Source organism: Pongo abelii, chromosome 21 (assembly GCF_028885655.2).
Source record: "Pongo abelii isolate AG06213 chromosome 21, NHGRI_mPonAbe1-v2.0_pri, whole genome shotgun sequence".
In the NCBI taxonomy this organism is placed as follows: Eukaryota; Metazoa; Chordata; class Mammalia; order Primates; family Hominidae; genus Pongo; species Pongo abelii.
The window spans coordinates 67,982,350-68,003,472 of record NC_072006.2 but is presented as its reverse complement, the minus strand read 5'-3'; the positions used below and the strand labels follow the sequence as shown (position 1 = coordinate 68,003,472).

General features: G+C 62.3%; 2 protein-coding genes across 3 annotated transcripts; both read left to right on the top strand.

Annotated features, from left to right (window-relative positions):
- The first annotated feature begins 1,156 nt into the window (after nucleotides 1-1,156).
- Nucleotides 1,157-10,801, top strand: SRMS (src-related kinase lacking C-terminal regulatory tyrosine and N-terminal myristylation sites). 2 transcript variants are annotated; one of them, XR_008517229.2, is made up of 9 exons: nucleotides 1,157-1,743; nucleotides 4,716-4,837; nucleotides 5,763-5,929; nucleotides 6,649-6,790; nucleotides 6,909-7,067; nucleotides 7,616-7,797; nucleotides 7,891-8,047; nucleotides 8,235-9,033; nucleotides 9,068-10,801. XR_008517229.2 is itself a non-coding variant. In XM_002830534.5 (8 exons), exons 1-8 carry the CDS (start codon nucleotides 1,388-1,390, stop codon nucleotides 8,426-8,428), a joined length of 1,479 nt encoding a protein of 492 aa, XP_002830580.2. In that variant the 5' UTR covers nucleotides 1,157-1,387; the 3' UTR covers nucleotides 8,429-10,801. The 2 variants fall into 2 exon arrangements, 1 of the variants encoding a protein (XP_002830580.2); XM_002830534.5 differs by having other exon boundaries at nucleotides 8,235-10,801.
- Nucleotides 10,802-11,128: 327 nt separating this feature from the next.
- On the top strand, nucleotides 11,129-20,516 carry PTK6 (protein tyrosine kinase 6). The gene is made up of 8 exons (XM_002830529.5): nucleotides 11,129-12,136; nucleotides 13,728-13,849; nucleotides 14,472-14,635; nucleotides 15,084-15,237; nucleotides 16,089-16,250; nucleotides 17,506-17,687; nucleotides 18,189-18,342; nucleotides 18,699-20,516. The coding sequence occupies exons 1-8, from the start codon at nucleotides 11,829-11,831 to the stop codon at nucleotides 18,884-18,886; spliced, it is 1,434 nt and encodes a 477-aa protein (XP_002830575.3). The 5' UTR covers nucleotides 11,129-11,828; the 3' UTR covers nucleotides 18,887-20,516.
- The last annotated feature ends 607 nt before the right edge of the window (nucleotides 20,517-21,123 follow it).

Sequence of the window (21,123 nt, the reverse complement as noted above, 5' to 3'; positions counted from 1 at the left end):
GGCCGCTGGGGTGCCCTGAGAGCCAGGCCATGGGTGTCACTGCCACCCCACAATGCACACACCAGTCCCCAGACGTAAGGTTTCTGAGAAGACCATCTGTGGCTCCAGGGCAGGCAGGTGCGAGAGGGGCTTGTCGTTGGCTGGACACTGGTCACGCCTATTGGAGGGATGCATTCAGCCACACGCATGAAGTGGGGGCATGGATGCGTGTGAGATGTGGGGAAGGGGCGTGAGGCTCCCTGAAGGCCACCCAGGTGCTGAAGGGGCTGCTGGGGGAGGCCGGCGGGAGGAGCGAGAGACTGCAGATGGCCTCACCCCACCCCCTGCCTCAGGACCCGGAGGGGAGGCGGGAGGAGACAGAGACTGCAGATGGCCCCCACCCCATCCTCCTGCCTCAGGACCCTGTACCGTGCTGCTGGGTTTTGCTGGGATTTGCTCCCCCAGTCCTGCCCCGATCTGGGGCCCTGCCTGAGCGGGCAGAGTTTGCTTCAGCATGTGGGGGCTTGGCGCTGTCCAGGGAGAGGGTGGGAGGTCCCCAGCCGGGGACTTGCCCGCCGTCCCTTCTCCATGTGCTCATCCCCCTGAACTGGGGCCAGGCGTCCGCAGCCTCCACTTCCCCGCAGTAGCCTTTGGGTATGGCCTGGGCATTGACTGACCCAGAAGCCGGTCATCGGGCAGCGTGGGGCATCTGGGTGCCTGGCCTGCGGCCGAGCTCCCTGAAATCAGCATCTCATTTTACTGAATGAAAGCCGGGGTGCTGAGAGCCCCTTCACTCGCCTGTCCTCAGCCTTCACTGCAGAAGCCGGAGGCTCAGCGCCTGGTGCAGGGTTAATGATGTTAAAATATCTGGCCAACATTTAAATAAGCAGGCAATTTTTCACTAAGTGCAGCTCAGGCTTGGCAACCACTGCAAGTGCTGAACAGCAGCCCCTCTCCGTGGACCCCCCACTTCTCCGTGGGCACGGGCGGCTGTTGGACTGTGGTGCCCTTGGGCATGGGCCGGGCCTGACTGGGCAGAGCCATTCCGCCTGCCTGGGCCTTGCAGAGGGCGGGAGAGAGGCTGGCCCTGCCCACCCCGCCCTCCTCGGGCTCCTCCTGGAGCCCGCCCCCGCCCCAGCCCAAGCTGCCCTCTGCCGTCGGGTTGGGGAGGGGACGGTGCACTCCAGACTCCAAGGAGGTCGAGGACAGGAGGTGCTGTCGGTGTGCCTGAGGCAGGGGGTCCGCCCTGCGCCCCACCCAGCCGGAACGCCAGCCCGGACGCCGGTGGGAACCGTGTGCCTCCTGGATCCAGGGGACCTCCGAGTGACCGCAGGGCCGGGGTCCCCTGTCACCCCACAACTGGTGCAGGGAGCGCTCGGCCCTCGGCCCAGCGCGGTGACCCCGGGGGATGGAGCCCTTCCTCAGGAGGCGGCTGGCCTTCCTGTCCTTCTTCTGGGACAAGATCTGGCCAACGGGCGACGAGCCGGACCACGGCACCCCCGGGTCCCTGGACCCCGAAGCCAACCCAGTGCCCGCGCTCCCCACCGAGCCTTGCGGCCCCTTCCCTCAGCTCTTCCTTGCGCTCTATGACTTCACGGCGCGGTGCGGCGGGGAGCTGAGTGTCCGCCGCGGGGATAGGCTCTGCGCCCTCGAAGAGGGGGGCGGCTACATCTTCGCGCGCAGGCTTTCAGGCCAGCCCCGCACCGGGCTCGTGCCCATCATCCACGTGGCCAAGGCCGCTCCTGAGACGCTCTCAGACCAACCGTGAGTACCTCGGCCTCGGAGTCAGAGCCTGCCTCGCCCCCAGCTGGGGAGTACGGAACAACGGCAGGATTTTGAGTTGGAAATCGCATGTCCATGGCTATATGTTCATTCATTTGTTCATCCACGCATTCATTCAGGGACAGCTGATGGGCCCCGGGCCAGCAGGTGCGGTAGGAAAACAGCAGTGTCCGCTGTGCGCTGCTGAGAGGGAGAGGAGGCTCCGGCAGGCGTGGTCAGGTCCTGGGGGGGACATCAGCTGCACCAGCCGGGCACCCAGCGGTGGTTCCTCCAGGACCCTGCCTGGCTGGCCAGGCCTTCCCACCCTCACATAGGGAGTCCAGTGTTCATGGAGCGGTCACTGCTTGGAGGGCAGGGGCTGGGGGCTGGGAGGCACCAGATGATACAGGGGCCCACGCTCCAGGAGCTCTGGGTGAGGGCAGGTGAGCAGGGGCTGGGGCTGGGGGCTGAGACAGGGGCCCACGCTCCAGGAGCTCTGGGTGAAGGCAGGTGAGCAGGGGCTGGAGCTGGGGGCTGAGACAGGGGCCCACGCTCCAGGAGCTCTGGGTGAAGGCAGGTGAGCAGGGGCTGGAGCTGGGGGCTGAGACAGGGGCCCACGCTCCAGGAGCTCTGGGTGAGGGCACGTGAGCAGGGGCTGAGGGCTGAGACAGGGGCCCACGCTCCAGGAGCTCTGGGTGAGGGCAGGTGAGCAGGGGCTGGGGCTGGGGGCTGAGACAGGGGCCCACGCTCCAGGAGCTCTGGGTGAGGGCAGGTGAGTAGGGGCTGGGACTGGGGGCTGAGACAGGGGCCCACGCTCCAGGAGCTCTGGGTGAGGGCAGGTGAGCAGGGGTTGCAGAGGCGCCTAGTCCAGACGCCCAGTGCGGCTGCTCTGAGCGGCTGCCTTGGTCCGGCGTCCAGCTGGGCAAGGCCTGAGCCCTGGAGACCTTCGGGGTCAGCCTTGCTCAGGGCCACTTCCAGCCTCCTGGGGGCCCCTTGGCACTCACACATCGTCCTGGGGGTTCCATGGGGTGGGTGAAGCCGGAGTCACAGGAAGGTGCTTTCTGAGGGGCCCCAGGCCCTCACCCCACACCTGCCCCGCTTGTCCTGAGAAGTGGTTGGGGGGCAAGCAGGCTTTGTGATGGGAAGGGGCTCACAGTCACCCCAGGTGCGGAGGACAGACCCCTTCAGCAGTTCCCGGAGGGCAGGGCTCCGGGTGGAGCAGGGCGGTCCATAGGCAAAACTAATGACTATTTGCCTAGGCTGGAGGTTAAAAGACTAACCACACTCAGGTGTCATTAGCTCCAGACACCTGGCCCCACGCCCCAGGGAGAGACCTCAGGCACATCCCCTGCATCTCAGGATCCCACAGGGGCTCACCTCTGACCCCCAAGCCCTGATGTGGGCTTCAGAGGAGGCTGGCGATGTTTTGGGAAAACACCTGTGTCTCATCCCCACACCCCGCGGTGCTCGGAGGGACCTGAGTCCCTTTACACGTGAGAGGGTTGCGTCTCCCTGCCAGCAGACCCCAGAAGGCAGGGGCCCTGGCTGCAGGAGGAGCTCCATGGACAGAGCGTCCACGGAGCCAGCACCTCAGGCCGCCGCCTCTCTGTCCCCAGTCCCACACCTCTTCCTGTCTCCATCTTCATTCCCTTCAACTTCAGCCCAGCCCCACAGCCCTGGCCGTGTCGGTTTCTATTCCTGATGCCCCCATTGCCCCCCAGGTCCCCGGGGCAGGGGTGCCAGACTGTATCCTCCATCTTGCCCAGTCCCAGTCTGCCCAGGATGGCACGGCTGTGCCCCAGCCCCGAATCTGGTGTTGACTCTGAGGCCCGCCTCGGGTCCTCTCCTAGTCCCACTTCCCAGGTGGTTTCAGCCCCACCCTGACACCCGGCTCACTCTGCTTCCTCCTTCTGGGGCTTACGGGGTGTGCCCTGGGGCAGGGGAGTGGCAGGCATCCCTCTCCGGGTCCCAGGAAGCTCCAGGAAGTGGGAGGCTCCAGGATGGGAAGCTGAGTCAGGTGTGGAGTCCCCGCCTTGGACTTTAGAAGCAGAGTTATGCAGACGGGGTGGGGCTGGGAGCATTTCTGTCTTCCTTCCAAGGATTCCTCTGGCTCCCAGGAATGAGTAGATGTGACCTGGTGGGCGGCCCACCTGGACAGGGGAGCCCCAGCCGGCCCCTCTCCCGACACCCGGTGTGGGCTCCTCGTGTGTGGGCATCTGAGGAGTGGGCACCTGGGAGCTCCCTGCCACCGTGCACTGTGTTCAGAGAGGTCTCACCTGCACCTGGCTTTTCGGAGGGGGTGTCTGTGTGGACAGATGCCAGTGGGCTTGGGGCCGTCTTGTACTGGGCACAACTCTCCAGCGTGGGATGCAGGATGCTTTGAACGTTCGCATAGCAACCCCCCTGCAGCCGCCCACTGGCTGCCCCTCCTGACCTGCCCAGCCTGGCTTAGGCCGCCTCCTCAGGACACAGCTCGCATGGGCCCCCTCCACTAACCAACTGCCTGAGGCAGGTGGGCCGTGCCCAGCCAGGTGGCGCCCGTGGCCCTGTACGGCCACATCGACAGCCCAGCAGTGCTTCCGGGCAGCTCACCAGGCCGTCAGCTCCATGTCTGCGCAGGGGCTCAGCAAAGCCGAGTTTGGAGGCCTATGGCCTATGGCCAGGGCTGACTGTTAACCTGTGGCTGGGGCTGGCGGTCACTATGAACAGGGAACTGGAGGTCACGCCCAGCAGGGCTAAGGGAGAGCCCACGGCCAAGGTGAGGACGCTCAGGGCTGAGCAGGAGGATGGGGCCGGCACTGGGGGCTGAGGCAGTGCAGACCTTGTGCTGGGACTCCAGCCCTGCCATGGGGTGGACCTTCTCCCTGAGAGGCGGTGGGACAGCTGGGCTCAGCCCTGCCGCCAGCACGGAGGAGAGCACGTGGGGCCACTGGCTGAGGGGCCTGCAAGGTGACTACCGCACCTGCTGTTTGCAGCTGGTACTTTAGCGGGGTCAGCCGGACCCAGGCACAGCAGCTGCTCCTCTCCCCACCCAACGAACCAGGGGCCTTCCTCATCCGGCCCAGCGAGAGCAGCCTCGGGGGCTACTCACTGTCAGGTACCTGGGGCGGCCCCTCCTGCCTCTGTCCCCCACCAGGTCAGTGGCCCTTGACCTTGGGGTGGTTGGTCTCTAGGCAGTGCTGGCTCCTGATTCACACCTGGCACCACTGAGGGCCCAAAAGGAGATATGCCGGTCACCTTCTGCACTTGCTCACTCACCCATGTATTCATTCATTCAGTCATTCACCCATTCATTCGTTCAGTCACTCATTCACTCGTTCATTCCTCACTCACTAATTCACTCATTCATCTATTCATCCACTCATTCACTTGTTCATTCATTCCTCACTCATTAATTCACTCATTCATCTATTCATCCACTCATTCACTTGTTCATTCATTCCTCACTCATTAATTCACTCATTCATTCATCCACTCATTCACTCGTTCATTCTTCACTCACTAATTCACTCATTCATTCATCCACTCATTCACTCGTTCATTCTTCACTCACTAATTCACTCATTCATTCATCCACTCATTCACTTGTTCATTCATTCCTCACTAATTCACTCATTCATTCATTCACTCATTCATTCACTCATTTATTCACTGATTTGTTCACTAGCTTATTGTTTCACTCATTCACTTATTCATTCATTCATTCATTCACTTTTCCTTTTTTTCTTCCTTATTCCTTCATTCTTCACTGACTCATGGACTCATTCATTCTACAAGTATTTATTAAGTGCCTACTCTGTGCACACCGTCAGCAGAAAAGCTCCAACCTGGGCCCCTCTCGCTGCCCTGCCCCAGCCTGTGGCTGCCCACACTCCCTTCTCCACACAGCTCTGACCATCTCAGGGTCCCCAGCTAGGTCTGAGCCAGATCCCTTAGTGGGTTGTGGCCAGCATCCTCTGGGGTGGGAGGGTCGGGGCAGCTGGCAGCCGAGGCAGGGGTCTCCATCTCTGAACCCTTCCTAGTCCGGGCCCAGGCCAAGGTCTGCCACTACCGGGTCTCCATGGCAGCTGATGGCAGCCTCTACCTGCAGAAGGGACGGCTCTTTCCCGGCCTGGAGGAGCTGCTCACCTACTACAAGGCCAACTGGAAGCTGATCCAGAACCCCCTGCTGCAGCCCTGCGTGCCCCAGGTGGGCCTGTGCCTGCCAAGCTGCCCCATGCTGGGCCCGAGGCATGGCCCTGTTCTAGGTGCTCCTCCCCACCCCGTCACAAAGCCCCTGGGGCTGTCAGAGGACCAGCTCCAGGGCCCTGCTCAGGCCTGGGAGCATCGGAGTATCCCAGCGGCTCCTGCACATGCTGCTGTCTGTGGGTGTCTCTGAGGGTTGTTGGGATTCCTGGGGTCCTGGGGGGCTGGGAGTGGGGAAAGGAGACCTGTGGCAGTGCCCAGCTCTGCAGGGGAGCAGCCAGGAGGGTGGGGACAGTTTGGGGAAGGCATTCAAGGCTGCCCCAGGCCCCAAGGGCGGAAGCTGTGGGAGGAGATGCAGATCACAAGATGCTGCACCTGGGCTGGAGCCGCTGGATCCCGGGGACTGTCCCCGATGTGAACCACCCTGCCGAGGGCCAGGGCAGCAGTCTGGTTTCTCTGGTCTCATAATGACAGCCTGGCCAGGGGCAGTAATGAGCATGTGTAGACGGATATCCGGCTGGGGCAAAGGTGCCACTTAGGCCCCCAGAGCAATGAGCTCCCACAGGGCTGGGCCGGGCCTCCAAGCCTGGCACCCACTCCCCTTTGTCCCGGCCAGGGTAGGGTGAGTGTGTGCTGGGGACGGGGGTGCCCGCTGGAGGCCTGGTGTGGGGGGCTGTGCCTGGGACAGAGCACAGAGGCCCACGCTGACCACCCTCCCTGCAGAAGGCCCCGCGGCAGGACGCGTGGGAGCGGCCACACTCCGAGTTCGCCCTTGGGAGGAAACTGGGTGAAGGCTACTTTGGGGAGGTGTGGGAAGGCCTGTGGCTGGGCTCCCTGCCCGTGGCGATCAAGGTCATCAAGTCAGGTGAGGCCCCGAGATCCTGCGCCGCGGCCGGGCCCCGCACCCGCTGTCCAACCCTCAAGCCCCGGGGCAGTGATGTTGGTGGCGTGGGCCGGTCCTGGAGCCACACCCTTTCTCACAGCCGACATGAAGCTCACTGACCTAGCCAAGGAGATCCAGACGCTGAAGGGCCTGCGGCACGAGCGGCTCATCCGGCTGCACGCAGTGTGCTCGGGCGGGGAGCCTGTGTACATCGTCACGGAGCTCATGCGCAAGGGGAACCTGCAGGCCTTCCTGGGCAGTGAGTCCCCTCCCTGCTGCCACATGGCCCTGCCGCGCCTGCCACCGCCCCTTCCCTCCCGGCGCAGAGCTGAACCTGCGGGGTTTCCCAGGTGAACCGGGCCTCTCTACCGGGAGAAGGTGGCCCCGGCTGCAGATCCCATCCCTGTCTGGTCTCCAGTCAACAGGGGGCTGGGGTCAGGTCTGGGCCAGGCCAGAGCACTGTGGCTCTGGGGCTGGAGCTGGAGTTCGGGGGCGGTGGGGGGTGCGGTCCCATCTGGGTCACCAGCCTTGGTCTAATGTGACACGGACCCAGCCCAGCCTCTGGCTCTTCTCTGCCCCAGTCTTTGTTGGGGGCCTGGGCCGGCTGCCGGGTCACCGTGGTGAGTACAGGAGTACAGGACCCTCCCCGTCTCACTTGGGGCTTCCTGTGGCCTTAGCCGGCCATGCCATCCTCACCACGTCTTAGAGATGAGGAGGCTGAGGCATGGGGGAAGGTGACGTGGGTGGATGCCGGCCTCACTGGCCATTGGCCCCGTGCCCTGAAAGGCCCTGTGCTGTCTCCTGCAGGCCCCGAGGGCCGGGCCCTGCGTCTGCCGCCGCTCCTGGGCTTTGCCTGCCAGGTGGCTGAGGGCATGAACTACCTGGAGGAGCAGCGCATCGTGCACCGGGACTTGGCTGCCAGGAACGTGCTCGTGGACGATGGCCTGGCCTGCAAGGTGGCTGACTTTGGCCTGGCCCGGCTGCTCAAGGTCAGCGGAGGCTCTGGGCCCCTGACTGCTCGAGGGGATGGGTGAGGGGACCCCGGTCCACCTGCCCTACCAGGGGCCTTCCCTCGCCCCCAGGACGACATCTACTCCCCGAGCAGCAGCTCCAAGATCCCGGTCAAGTGGACAGCGCCTGAGGCGGCCAATTATCGTGTCTTCTCCCAGAAGTCGGACGTCTGGTCCTTCGGCGTCCTGCTGTACGAGGTTTTCACCTATGGCCAGTGTCCCTACGAAGGTGCGTCCCCAGGCAGCCAGAGGGAGGAGGCAGGCTCTGCCCGGGAGTCCAGGCCAGGGGCCTGGACGGTGTTGGCAGGGGGTTGGAGGGTCTGGCCAAGGGCAGGCAGGTGACACAGGGGGCTACAGGAGGCCTCCATAGGGACCCCCAGGCAGAATCGAGGCAGCTCTTGTCCCGCGCCTCCCAGGGATGACCAACCACGAGACGCTGCAGCAGATCATGCGAGGGTACCGGCTGCCACGCCCGGCTGCCTGCCCAGCGGAGGTCTACGTGCTCATGCTGGAGTGCTGGAGGAGCAGCCCCGAGGAACGGCCCTCCTTCGCCACGCTGCGGGAGAAGCTGCACGCCATCCACAGATGCCGTCCCCCAGTCCTCACGTGACCCAAGGCTCCGCGCTCCAGCCAGGCCAGCCCCTCCTCCCTGCAGAGCGTCAACTTGAAGGGATGCCAGTTGGCCGGACCGAGGAGCCTCTGGCTGTGGGCCTCAGGCCCTGGCGTGCACACGTGTTTGTGCACCAGGCAGACGTGCAGACGGAGGGCTGGGGCTGACGTTCCCTGTGCAGTGTGACTTGTGCAGACGGTGAGGGCTGACTGACGTTCCCTGTGCAGTGTGATACGTGTCCCTGGCATCTCAAGAGAGACAACAGCACAGAAGGGTGGGGAGAAGCCTCGGAGGCTCTGGGCGGGGAACCCTGAGCCCCGTGTGTCTCTGCCTGGGTCCCCTGGACTCCCTCCCAGGGTCAAGAGCCAAAGGCCTAGTTCTCTCCCTAGTCCCAGCTTGGGTTTGTGGAAGTGACCAGTGCTGGCTCCCAGGCAGACCGCGGTGTTGACCCCACTGGGTGTGTGGTATGTAGGCACGGGGTGGCACCGTCACCTGCCCCTCACAGACACGCTGGTGGCCTGTGCACAAACCCACTCACGCACACAGCACTCAGTAAGCCGGGACTGACCCACTCAGACACGCACACAGGCGCACATCACACACAGGTGCACATCACACACAGGCGCACATCACACACAGGCGCACATCACACATAGGCTCAGCCCCCCAAACCCAGACCCAGGAGCTGGAGCGTGGGGGTCCACGTGGCTAGAAAATGCAGGTTGGAGCGGCCCCCATGCGGCCCAGACCCCCAGCCCAGGACATCATGGTGCCCAGACAGTGTGAGCCCCAAAGGCATCGGCAGGAGCTGCCTGAGCTGCCAGTTCCATCTCCCTGGGCCGGTTCCAGGCGGCACAGGAAGGGTGGGGAGGTTTGGTGACGTGGCAGCTGCCCTTGGAGGCTATTTCCAGGGGCCTCAGGGTGGGCCATGGGGGATTTGGAGTCTTCTGCCTGTGCAGGGTCAGGCAGGGTCGGTTGGGGGCTCGGAGGTAGATCCCATGGTGTGCTGAGCAGCAACTGGCTCAGGAAGCCTCTGGGTGTGAGTCCTTGGGGGTCACCGAGGCAGGAGGGGGCAGGGACGTGCAGGGTCGGCCCTCGTCTCCCCACGTCTGGCTCAGGGAAGCTTCTGCTCAGGTCTTTGTGAAACACGTCAAGAAGCAAGGGGGCCGGCAGGGTCTGTTTGTGGCCCCCGGAGATCCTGCCCCCCACCCTCCTGGGAGCCCAGGTTGGCAGCTGTGCCCAGAAGGCTTTTGGGGACAGAAAGTTTGGAGACAAGTTCAGGCCTGACTGAGTCCCTTGTCCCCTAGAGTTAGGGTCAGCTCTGCACCTGCTGAGCCAAAGTGCTGATGGCCACCGTCCACAGTCCCCGGCCAAAGGCTGGCTCAGGAGGGAGCTAAGAGATGAGACTCCTGTGTGCAAAGACAGGTGACCCCGGGGAGGGAAGGGGCCACTCGGAGGCTCAGAGAATGGAGGCAGTGCAGGGGCTTCCTGGGGCCCGTGAGCAGGAGGAACAAAGCCAAGCAGAGGGAAGCAGCAGGAACCAGGACCCCTGCAGATGGTGGAGGCAAGAGGCTTTATCTGAGCTTTTGAGACCCTGGCCAGCTGCCCAGCTCCATCTGCATGGGAGAACCTAGGGGAGGGGCTGGCTCCGGTACCTGGGCCCACTGAGGCCTTGAGCTGAGCTTCCGGTTCTGGCACGTCCCCAGCACAGCAGCCTGGGGGCTCCTCTGGCACAGAAGGCCTCGCCCTCTGTGCTTTCTGCAGCAGCCACTGGGATTAAGGGGACCAGGTGTGTGTGTGGCACCTGTGCCTTCCCAGGCATCTCACCAGCCAACAGCTGAACAGGTTTGGTGCTCCTGGGTATCCGGGAGGGGCCGGGGACGTTCCTGCCTCCTGGTGTGGCTTAGACTGAACGTCCTGCACGTCCGAACTCAGGGATACTCGAGGCTTCCTGGACACAGACTCGCGGGCCCAGAGGCCCAAGGCTCGAGGACACCGGGGCAGTGTCAGAGCTGGTGGGCTCTGAGGGACGCTGCCTGGCCAGATGACCCGGCGCCCTCCTTTCGCATTCCCCACCCCCCACCCCTCCCCCTGCATCCTCCCCGACCGACCCCAGACAGAGCTGGGAGGGCCTGAGGGACACTGCCCAGCCCGGCACCCCGCTGCCCCTCCCCACCTTGGTCAGCGCTGAGCTGGGCTGCTCAGAAATCTATGAACCTGTCAAATAATCCAGATTATTGTTCTTAATCTCAAAACAATGAGTGGAAGGTGCCATTATTTCTCTTTGCAATAAAAATAAAAGTTCAAATACGCAGTTTAGGGACTTTCCCTACCACTCCTTGCAGACTTTGAATTTCCCTTCGCAGCCCTTCCTGCCCCCTTGTGGCTGCTGGTCCAGGTCCCTGGGTTGGAGCTCCCTGGTGGACACAGTAGGGTCAGCAGGAGGGTGGGGTGGGGAAGGGCCTCCAGGGAGGGGGTGTCTCGAGTCTCAGGGGCTGGGGGACAGGCGGCCGTCGGGTGCAGGTGGGGGTCACGGCAGGGCTCACTCAGGCGTGACTCAGGAGAGGGGAGGAGAGCTGGAAGGGGGCAGGGGTCCTGCGGGCTGGGCAGGAGGAGGCAGAGGCTGGAGGCGGGAGGGGCTGCCCGGGGGGGAGCCGTGGTCTTGGGCCCAGCGCTGTGGGCGCTTCCAGGCTGCACTCACGGTCCTTGCCTGCCCCCTGGTGTCCATGTGAAGGAAGGCAGTGCCCGTTTCTTCAGCCGCGGGTGCCCCTGGCTCTGCCTCCCCCGGGATCCCCCAAAACCCTCGGGCCCTCCTCTTCCGGGAAGTCCTCCGGGCCGACCCACACAGCTGTCGCTGCCCTGACTCCACTCCCTCTTCCTTGCTTGGCTCTTACCCGAGGCGGGCCTGCCCCTGAGGCGGCTCTCAGGACGCCTGCCCACAGCAGCTCCTGACATTGGGCCCTGTGCTCAGGGGTGGAGTCTGGGGCTGGGTGAGGGGAGGCACCGACGGGTGGAGGGGAAGCTTCCAGAAGCGGGGAGAGAGGCGGCCTCCACCTGTGCCCCCGCAGCTCTGAGGGTTGGGAAGGCAGCGCCTGCAGCCCTCACCTTCCTGCCCTCAGGCTGCGAGGCTCCTTCCCAGGGGGCCGTTGGGTTCCCTGAGTGCCTGAGTGTCCATAAGTTGGACCCCCGAGAAGCCCCAACCAGGGGGTCCTCCTCCCTCTCCTGCGCTCAGGCCGGCCCTGGGGGTGCATGCCCAGCGGGTTCCCGTAGTGGGGGGCGCTAAGTGCTCAGATGGGCCCCAGTGGGCCTGAGGACTCGCGGGGCCGGCTGGGCCCTCAGGAGGAGCCGGGGTGCTCTGGAGCGCCTGTGCGTGCTGGGTGTGGCTGCTTCCCGGCCTGTCATGAGGAAGTGGGACCTGCCACGCCCAGCCCTGGGTGCTCCAGCTGTGCCACAGCCTGGTCCTGCCGCTGCGCCCGCCATGACGTCCCGGGACCAGGCTCACCTGGGCCCCAAGTACATGGGCCTCTGGGACTTCACGGCCCGGACGGACGAGGAGCTGAGCTTCCGAGCGGGGGACGTCTTCCATGTGGCCAGGAAGGAGGGGCAGTGGTGGTGGGCCACCCTGCTGGACGAGGCGGGTGGGGCCGTGGCCCAGGGCTATGTGCCCCACAACTACCTGGCCGAGAGGGAGACGGTGGAGTCGGAACCGTGCGTGTCCTAGGCTCCTGGGAGCTTTGGAGCAGCCCACCCTCTAGGCACAGGGGAGGGACAGGGCTCTGGGCTGGCCCCAGGGAGGCCCAGGAAGGTGGGGACCCCGGCTCCATCTTCCTGCACCCCAAAGTCCAGGCTGGGCATCCCGCTTGGTCCTCGCTGCAGGCCCCATGCGCTGGCCCCCAGGAGTGCCCAGGACTGTCCCTGTGGGATTTGGAGCACGGGGCTCAGACGGCATGGCCCCTCCCTTGGGCTCATCCTTGTCACAGCTCGGTGGTGGACGCTGCATTGCCGGGACCCAGGGAGGACAGAGGGTCCAGGGGGGATTTCTGGGGGTCCGGTGGCCAGTGACAAGGTCTGTTGGAGCGTTCCAGGGCCTTTGGGGGAAACGAAGCTTGCCCAGTTTCCAAACTGCCGGAACCAGGCACACGACCTAGTTAGGGGAGCGGGCCGGCTGCCGGGCAAAATTCCTGCCTGCTGTGCCCTGCGGGGAACCAGACAGCAGCTGGTGTGGCCTGGCCCGGGCTTCCACGGCTGCCCGGAGCTCAGGCTGGGGAGGGTCACACTCCTGAGATCCCGCTTTTCTCATCATTGATTGGCCACCTACTGTGTGCGTGCGTGAGTCACAGGCTGTGTAAGGTTAGCTCCTGGGGGACCCAAGCAACAAGCAGGGGAGGCTGTAAAGAGGCCGTCGAGCAGGGCCCATGGTGGAGACCCCTCTATCATGCGCAGACCCGCGACCTCGTTAGTGAGCAGGGGTGCAGCGGTGGGGTCTGGCCAGAGGCTGGTCGGCTCCCAGGTGCAAAGACCCTGAGGCCTGAGAACTCGCCCAGGTGAGGAGTGGGTGGGAGGCCAGGTGGGGGGGGCGGCGGGAGGCCAGGCGGTTGGAGGTGCGGGTGGGGCAGTGCTTCCAGCTGTACAGAAGTGGAGGGGGTGGACCCCAGGGGCTTCATGCTGGGCGGTGGTCTTCTGTGTGGGGTCCGTGTTCCAGTGGCCTGAGGGAGTCAGAGACACAAAAGGCTGGGCGCAGGTCACCTGGAGCTTCTGCAAGCTCCACCTGGAAGTCCAGTCCAGGGCTGGCCCACACCCTGCAGCTGGGAGTTAGTGCGCGCGAGTGGCTGTGTGTGCGTGCGTGTGAGTGTGTGGGCAAGTGAGCACGCATGCGCGTGTGTGTGTTCAGGTGTGCGGGTGAACTGTGTGCATGTGTGGGGGTATGCAACTGTATGAGTGCGTGTGTGAGTGTGCGTCACACATGGGTGTGTGCAGGCAGCTCTAGGCAGCCCTACTGCTCAGGTGCCCTCCCCAGCTCCACCCTAGGCTTTGACCCCTAGACACGGGCCACTCAGAGCAGGGTGTGGTAGCGCCTGCCCCTCCCCCCGCTGGGTCCTCAGGGGCCTGTCCTGGCCTTTCGGGACATTCAGGGCGCCTGGGTTAGCGACAGCTCCTGAGAGCAGCTGTGGTCAGGGCTGGGAGCTTGATGTGGCAGGCAAGGGTGGCTGGGGTTCTAGGCGGGAAGGCTGGGGCCAGCGTGGGGTCCACATGGGGTGGGCCCAGGTCCACGGGGACTCAGACTGCTCCTCCCCTGCAGGTGGTTCTTTGGCTGCATCTCCCGCTCGGAAGCTGTGCATCGGCTGCAGGCCGAGGGCAACGCCGCGGGCGCCTTCCTGATCAGGGTCAGCGAGAAGCCGAGCGCCGACTACGTCCTGTCGGGTGCGGCCCCAGCCTCCGAGCCTGTGCTTGCCTGTGGGGGCTCCTGGCTCTAAGCCCTCCCATCCACGTGGTGAACCCAGCTCCCTCTGGCTGTGACAGGGGACATGGGCTCCTCTCCAGGGAGCTCCCATCCCCTCCACCCCCCTTGCCGGCGCTTCCCTGGGGCCTGGGTCACTGGCTGCTAGGGCAGTCGTGGGGCAGGGCCCCTCCCTGGGAGGGCAGGGGCTTCTCCAGCCAGCCCTGCCCGAGGCACTCGTGGGAGGTCCTCAGCACCCATGGGAACCTTGTCCAGCATGAGACCTGAGCCTGGGGTGTGCGGGGCACAGAGAAACCCCATCCCTGCCCCTGAGGATCTCAGCATGGCTGGGATTTTAGGCAGCTGCCATCCAGGTGGAGGCCACTGGCTGCCTGGCACGGGGGCAGGAGGGGCCAGAGAGCTTGGCCAGAGTGTGCAGGGCAGGAGGGAGCCGTTCCAAGGGAGGGGAGGCAGGGGTGGTACTGAGGAGGCACCAACAGCAACTGTGGGGACCCAGAAACTCTGAGCAGGTGTGGCCAGCAGGGCTGGGGACACAGGGAGGCGTCGGAGTTGGGGTGGCCACACAGCTCACGCTTTCCCTCCCAGTGCGGGACACGCAGGCTGTGCGGCACTACAAGATCTGGCGGCGTACCGGGGGCCGGCTGCACCTGAACGAGGCGGTGTCCTTCCTCAGCCTGCCTGAGCTTGTGAACTACCACAGGGCCCAGAGCCTGTCGCACGGCCTGCGGCTGGCCGCGCCCTGCCGGAAGGTAGCCGCTCTGCCCTGACTTGGTCGCACAGGGTCAGGCTGGGGGGTCACAGGCTGGCGTTTCCTACTGGGAGAGGTTGCTCGGGCAGCATGGGAGGGGTCCCGACTCACTGACCTGGGGCCCACTGGAGGGAAGCCCATGGTTCTGCGGAGCACAGGTGTTTGCCTGAGTTGGGGGTGGGGCCAGGAGACCATCCCCTGGGCCTGGCCACTCTCGGAGAGGCCAGCGGCACTCTGCAGGGTCCTGGCTCCAGTCTGTCTGGGTGTTTTGTGCTGGGCTGGGGGCAGCCCCCAGGAGACTCCAGGCTTGTGTCAGACACTCAGAAACCCCCAACCCAGGCTGAACGTGGCCCTAAATCTGAGGCTAAATCCAGGCTCCCTGTGCTGGCTTCAGACTGGCACTCCCTGAAGGATGAGCCCCTGCCCTGTGTCCCCGACTCTCCCTCCAGCATGAGCCTGAGCCCCTGCCCCATTGGGATGACTGGGAGAGGCCGAGGGAGGAGTTCACGCTCTGCAGGAAGCTGGGGTCCGGCTACTTTGGGGAGGTCTTCGAGGGGCTCTGGAAAGACCGGGTCCAGGTGGCCATTAAGGTGATTTCTCGAGGTGAGTGGGCCCCAGTCAGGGCTCTGTGTGGCCCCGTGCCCGCCCTGGGCCACCCTCCCACCCCCGCCAACAGGGACCTCTGGCCTTGAGCCCCACGCAGCACCCACAGCATCCATGTGAGAGTGGTTCCCTTTCAATTGCACCAATGTTTTTACCTAAATACATTTATTATAAAAGAAAATTTTAGGCTGGGCACGGTGGCTCACATCTGTAATCCCAACACTTTGGGAGGCTGAGGTGGGCGGATCACGAGGTCAGGAGTTTGAGACCAGCCTGGCCAACATGGGGAAACCCCATCTCTATTAAAAATACAAAAATTAGCCGAGTGTGTAGGCATGTGCCTGTAGTCCCAGCTACTCGGGAGGCTGAGGCAGGAGAATCGCTTGAATCCGGGAGGCGGAGATTGCAGTGAGCTGAGATCGCACCATTGCACTCCAGCCTGGGCGACAGAGCAAGACCCTGTCTCGGAAAAAAAAAAAAAAGAAAATTTAAAATCCTTGACGTAATGGAAAGCCATTAAAATAGATCACTGGAAATGGGTAAAGCTTCCCTGGAACTCGTCTGGGCCCCAGCATAGGTCTGGCCTCCACATCAGAGGTCTGGGCCGGGCACAGGAAGAAATCGGGTGGCCACCACGGCCCCATGGGTATGCCGGGCTGGGGGCCCGTAGGGCTGGCTGCGTCTGCCATTTCGTGGCCTCGGGAGCCAGGTGCCGTCAGGGGCAGGAGGTCTGTGTGTCCTGCACAGCTGCTGGGTGTGGGGGCTGCTGTGTGTGGGGGCAGGGCCTTGGCCTCTTCCTTGGGGCCTGGGGGGTCAGGGGCTGCATCCACCGAGGCCACCCGTCCCCGCAGACAACCTCCTGCACCAGCAGACGCTGCAGTCGGAGATCCAGGCCATGAAGAAGCTGCGGCACAAACACATCCTGTCGCTGTACGCTGTGGTATCCGTGGGGGACCCCGTGTACATCATCACGGAGCTCATGGCCAAGGGCAGCCTGCTGGAGCTACTCCGCGGTGAGTGGCACGGGCCGGGGCTCTCGCTGGAGGCAGCGGGGGCGCATGAGGAAATAAAGTACACACACCCCCAACCACGTCTACACGCACACACACACACAGACATGGACACACAGACACACACACACACACACAGACACGCACACACACACACAGACACACATGCACACGCACACAGACACACACACATGCACACAGACACAGACGCAGACACACACAAGACACATGACACACACAGACATACACAGAGACACACACACAGACACACACAGGTCACATTGGCTCAAAGAATAAGTTCCATTATTTCCTTTCTCACCAAAACCAAAGACAATCGCTGCCAGGGAATTGAGATGCCCGTGCGTGAAGACGCAGTTTGGATTCCGATGTTAGAATGGGAGGGAACGTTGTGGTGTAGGAAAAATGCCGTGTGTGTCTGAGGAGAGCTACACTGAGGCACCACTCACATTCGAGCTCTGAGCGAAAGGCTCCGTACCCCTCGCCTTCACACAAAGGGCTTGATCATCTCAGATGGTCCCCACGCCCTTCAGGGTCCTCCGGGACGGAATGCAGGGTAACAGGCACCACCAGGTCACCCGCCGCTGTCACTCAGCCATTCTCCTGCTCGAGTTCCCACTGCCTACATCACGCAGTCATGAGCTTCTTCGCTGGTCCTTCTGTGTCCAGCTCCTCCCGCGTCATCACAAACTTCCAGAAGGGAAATCGCTGGGCTAGGCCACTAGGAACTACTCCGTTTTTTTTTTTTGAGACGGAGTCTTGCTCTGCCGCCCAGGCTGGAGTGCAGTGGCATGATCTCAGCTCACTGCAAGCTCCACCTCCTGGGTTCATGCCATTCTCCTGCCTCAGCCTCCCGAGTAGCTGGGACTACAGGCACCCGCCACCATGCCCGGCTAATTTTTTGTATTTTTAGTAGAGATGGGGTTTCACTGTGTTAGCCAGGATGGTCTCAATCTCCTGACCTCGTGATCCACCCACCTCAGTCTCTCAAGTGCTGGGATTACAGGTGTGAGCCACCGCGCCCAGCTTGCTCCTTGGTTCGTGATAAACAGTTGCCTTCCAGAAGGGTGGTGGCTGGCCTGCAGTTCCAATTTTCAATCACGCCAGCTGCCCTTTGCCCCGGCCCCTCCTCTGAGCCGGCAGAGCTTGGAGGCAGATGAGACACAGCCCTGCCTCCCCACCCCTTCCCGACCTCAGCTAGCTTAGCTGACCCCAGGCTCCGCTCCACTCCCCTCTGCAGACTCTGATGAGAAAGCCCTGCCCGTTTCGGAGCTGCTGGACATCGCCTGGCAGGTGGCTGAGGGCATGTGTTACCTGGAGTCACAGAATTACATCCACCGGGACCTGGCCGCCAGGAACATCCTCGTCGGGGAAAACACCCTCTGCAAAGTTGGGGACTTCGGGTTAGCCAGGCTTATCAAGGTAGGGCCCTCAGAGGGCATGGCCGGGGCGTGGCCAGAGGGCTGGGGGCTTCCTGTGTGTGGAGCCCAGGACTCAGCTGGGAGCAGGATGCGGCCCCTGCCCTCGGGAGCCCAGGCTGAGCAGGGAGGTGGGAAGCCACCGTGAGTCCGGTGGGGCCCCCATTCCGAATGGCACACACGGCAGGGCCCACCACGCAGCCGCTGCCTTGTTCAGGTGCCTCGTTCACTGGCCCAGCCTTGGGCCCCTCTGACGGCCTGGGAGCCTCCCAGTTCCCTGTCCCCCGGGCCCTCCCGTCCCCCACACCTGGAATCCCAGGGGAAGTTGGGCTCCTGAAGGTGGTCAGGCCCCAGTGCGGCCTTAGCTGCAGCAGCCGTGCGTGGGTCAGACAGTGGGGTCATCGCCGGCCTACTGCTGGGGCAGTGCGGCTGCTGTGCCCATCCATGCTTCGGGGGCAGGGCACAGGCAGCCCCCACGGCCCACTCAGCGCCAGCCTGATTGCAGGAGGACGTCTACCTCTCCCATGACCGCAACATCCCCTACAAGTGGACGGCCCCAGAAGCGCTCTCCCGAGGCCATTACTCCACCAAATCTGACGTCTGGTCCTTTGGGATTCTCCTGCATGAGATTTTCAGCAGGGGTCAGGTGCCTTACCCAGGTACTGCCCCAGTGTCCCTGACTGGGCATGGGAAGCAGAATGGGGGAGGTCCTGGGTAGCCGGCAGGGACGGTGGGGGGTGCTTCCCCCACGGGCTTCTGGGGCCTCCACCGCCGGCCGTCACCTGAACTCCACACCTGCACCATTCTCTGAGCACCCAGGCTGGTGCCTGGAGCTGCCCGTTGGAGCCCCGTCCAGAGGGAGGTGTTAGCAGCGGACAGTGTGCTGGGTGGCACCAAGGCATGGCAGCTGAGGCTGCGGGGAAGGCCCCAGGAAGGGGCAGTGGATGGCTGGTGTGGCTTCTTGGGGGAGGGTAGGCAGGTGGGCCCCAGCTCTTCTCATCCCTGTCGGCCGCAGGTATGTCCAACCACGAGGCCTTCCTGAGGGTGGACGCTGGCTACCGCATGCCCTGCCCTCTGGAGTGCCCGCCCAGCGTGCACAAGCTGATGCTGATGTGCTGGTTCAGGGACCCCGAGCAGAGACCCTGCTTCAAGGCCCTGCGGGAGAGGCTCTCCAGCTTCACCAGCTACGAGAACCCGACCTGAGCTGCTGTGGAGCGGGCACGGCCAGGCCCTGCTGAGGAGGGGCCTGGGCAGAGGGCCTGGACCTGGGATCAAGGCCCACGCACTGCCTTGGGGTTTACTGAGGTGATGGGTGCAAGAAAGGTTCACAAATATGGAGTGTCTGCTTCCAGTACACGCGTGTGCTCCTCTCGTTACCCCGTCGTGTGAAACGTGGAGTGTCTGTGTCCAATACACGCGTGTGCTCCTGTTACCTTGTCGTGTGAAACGTGGAGTGTCTGCGTCCAATACACACGTGTGCTCCTCTCCTTACTCCATCGTGTGTGCCTTGGGTTTCAGCTGCTGACAGGCAACCTGTTCCGGAGCCTGCAGATGAGATTCCGGGAGACTGACACGAAGTCAGCAGAGGTCAGAGGGGACTCTGACCACAGCCCGCTCTCTGGCTGTCTGTCTGCAGTGCCCGGCTGAGGGTGGAAGGCAAAAACGTCTTGTCCATGCTCTTCCCAGTTCAGCTTGGCGGGAGAAAGTCATTCGCGTGGCTCGCGACTCTCGTGTTAAATTTGGTTTTGGTGCCCACGGGTCCTTTCCTCCCAGGGGCAGGTGTTTCCTTCCTGTTTGTCTTGTGTCTTGAGAGCTTGGCTTTATGACTGGGGAGAACTCTCTCCCTGGTCTCCGCCAGCCCAAGCATCACTGCCCGAGGCGCCAGCTCGGTTTCACCGTCCACGTCCACGAGGGGCTTTTCCCGCCTCCACCTTTGTCGCTGGGTCAGTGCTGGAAAGCGCCCCTCACTCCTGTGCTGACAAGGGCCCTTCTCTGCTGTCTGTGGGGTGGTTCCGGGCTGTGGGGGCTGCCTCCTTTGCACCTGCTTTTGAAGGTGTCTCTTTCATCCATGGTTAAGTCATAAAAACTTATTGGTTTTGGTTTTGACTCACCTGAAAGTCTTTTTGGTTTAAAAGAACAGGCTGGGCGCGGTGGCTCATGCCCGTAATCCCAGCACTTTGGGAGGCCGAGGCGGGTGGATCACGAGGTCAGGAGATCGACACCATCCTGGCTAACATGGTGAAACCCCGTCTCTACTAAAAAATACAAAAAATTAGCCGGGTGTGGTGGTGGGCGCCTGTAGTGCCAGCTACTCGGGAGGCTGAGGCAGGAGAATGGCGTGAACCCAGGAGGTGGAGCTTGCAGCGAGCCGAGATCGCACCACTGCACTCCAGCCTGGGCGACAGAGCGAGAGTCCATCTCAAAAAAAAAAAGGAAAGAAAAATAATTTTGGGAGTTTCTAGAAAGGTACTAGGATTTCTCAAAAGGATTTGTCTTCCGCCTTGTGAAAGACAGATGTCAAACTAATCAAGCTTATTTGATGTGCTACACTAGATGGAAAGCATGTGAAATAGTAGGTGACGCTAAGTCTTCTGGAGGTTCTATTTATGGGTTTGGTTTTGATATGAGTGTTGCAGAAACTGTATAAAATTCCTAGAAGTCTGATACGTTATCCTATGATATATATCTTATCTCACATGCTATTCCTAGAAATCTGGTACAATGTTATCAGTCATAATTTTGGTTATTACATTAAAATGCTGTATGCCACAGAAATAACCAAATTTCCTTGCCAACTGTGTCATGAATATAATAAACTCTCATCAGATCCTGAGCCATGGCTATCTTAAGTCTTCAGTCATTCACAGTTATTACCTTACTTTGATTTTTTCTGAAAGCTTTGCAATCAGCTAGTCCCAAAGTGTTTATTCTTCAAAGAGATTCGTGGGAAGGATTCTGACAGGTGCTCTGGAGCACAGGTTTCTGGTTCAGATCATGCCCTTGGATTCGGTGCGAATTTCCAGAACTTGAAGGAGGAACCTGGCAGGTTCATGAAAGTGCTGTCCCAGGATCAACCAGAACAAGCATTAATGACATGGGAATGAACGAACTGACGAGGAAGTTTACTGTTTAATGACTTTTGTCTGAAACATTACGGTTCTTTAATATTTTGTTTTCCAGATTTAAGAAAACGTTTTATGTTTTTGTTTTTGAAGACAGGGTCTTGCTCTGTCACCCAGGCTGGAGCGCAGTGGCGTGAACACCCCAGGCTCAAGTGATCCTCCCACCTCAGCCTCCTGAATAGCTGGGACTGCAGGAATGCACCACCACACCTGGCTAATTTTAATTTTTTTAGGAGATTCAGGGTCTTGCTATGTTGCCCAGGCTGGTCTCGAACTCCTGGGCTCTAGCAATCCTCCTGCCTCGGGACTGCAGGCATG

What these genes read in the sequence shown, in the direction of transcription:
- SRMS (XM_002830534.5), top strand. Translation starts at nt 1,388, where the DNA reads ATGGAGCCCTTCCTCAGGAGGCGGCTGGCCTTCCTGTCCTTCTTCTGG. An exon ending in CGGGGGCTACTCACTGTCAG is followed by an intron (nt 4,838 to 5,762) that starts GTACCTGGGGCG and finishes AACCCTTCCTAG; the next exon opens with TCCGGGCCCAGGCCAAGGTC. An exon ending in CCTGCAGGCCTTCCTGGGCA is followed by an intron (nt 7,068 to 7,615) that starts GTGAGTCCCCTC and finishes TGTCTCCTGCAG; the next exon opens with GCCCCGAGGGCCGGGCCCTG.
- PTK6 (XM_002830529.5), top strand. Translation starts at nt 11,829, where the DNA reads ATGAGGAAGTGGGACCTGCCACGCCCAGCCCTGGGTGCTCCAGCTGTG. An exon ending in TGGCCGCGCCCTGCCGGAAG is followed by an intron (nt 14,636 to 15,083) that starts GTAGCCGCTCTG and finishes CTCTCCCTCCAG; the next exon opens with CATGAGCCTGAGCCCCTGCC. An exon ending in GGTTAGCCAGGCTTATCAAG is followed by an intron (nt 17,688 to 18,188) that starts GTAGGGCCCTCA and finishes GCCTGATTGCAG; the next exon opens with GAGGACGTCTACCTCTCCCA.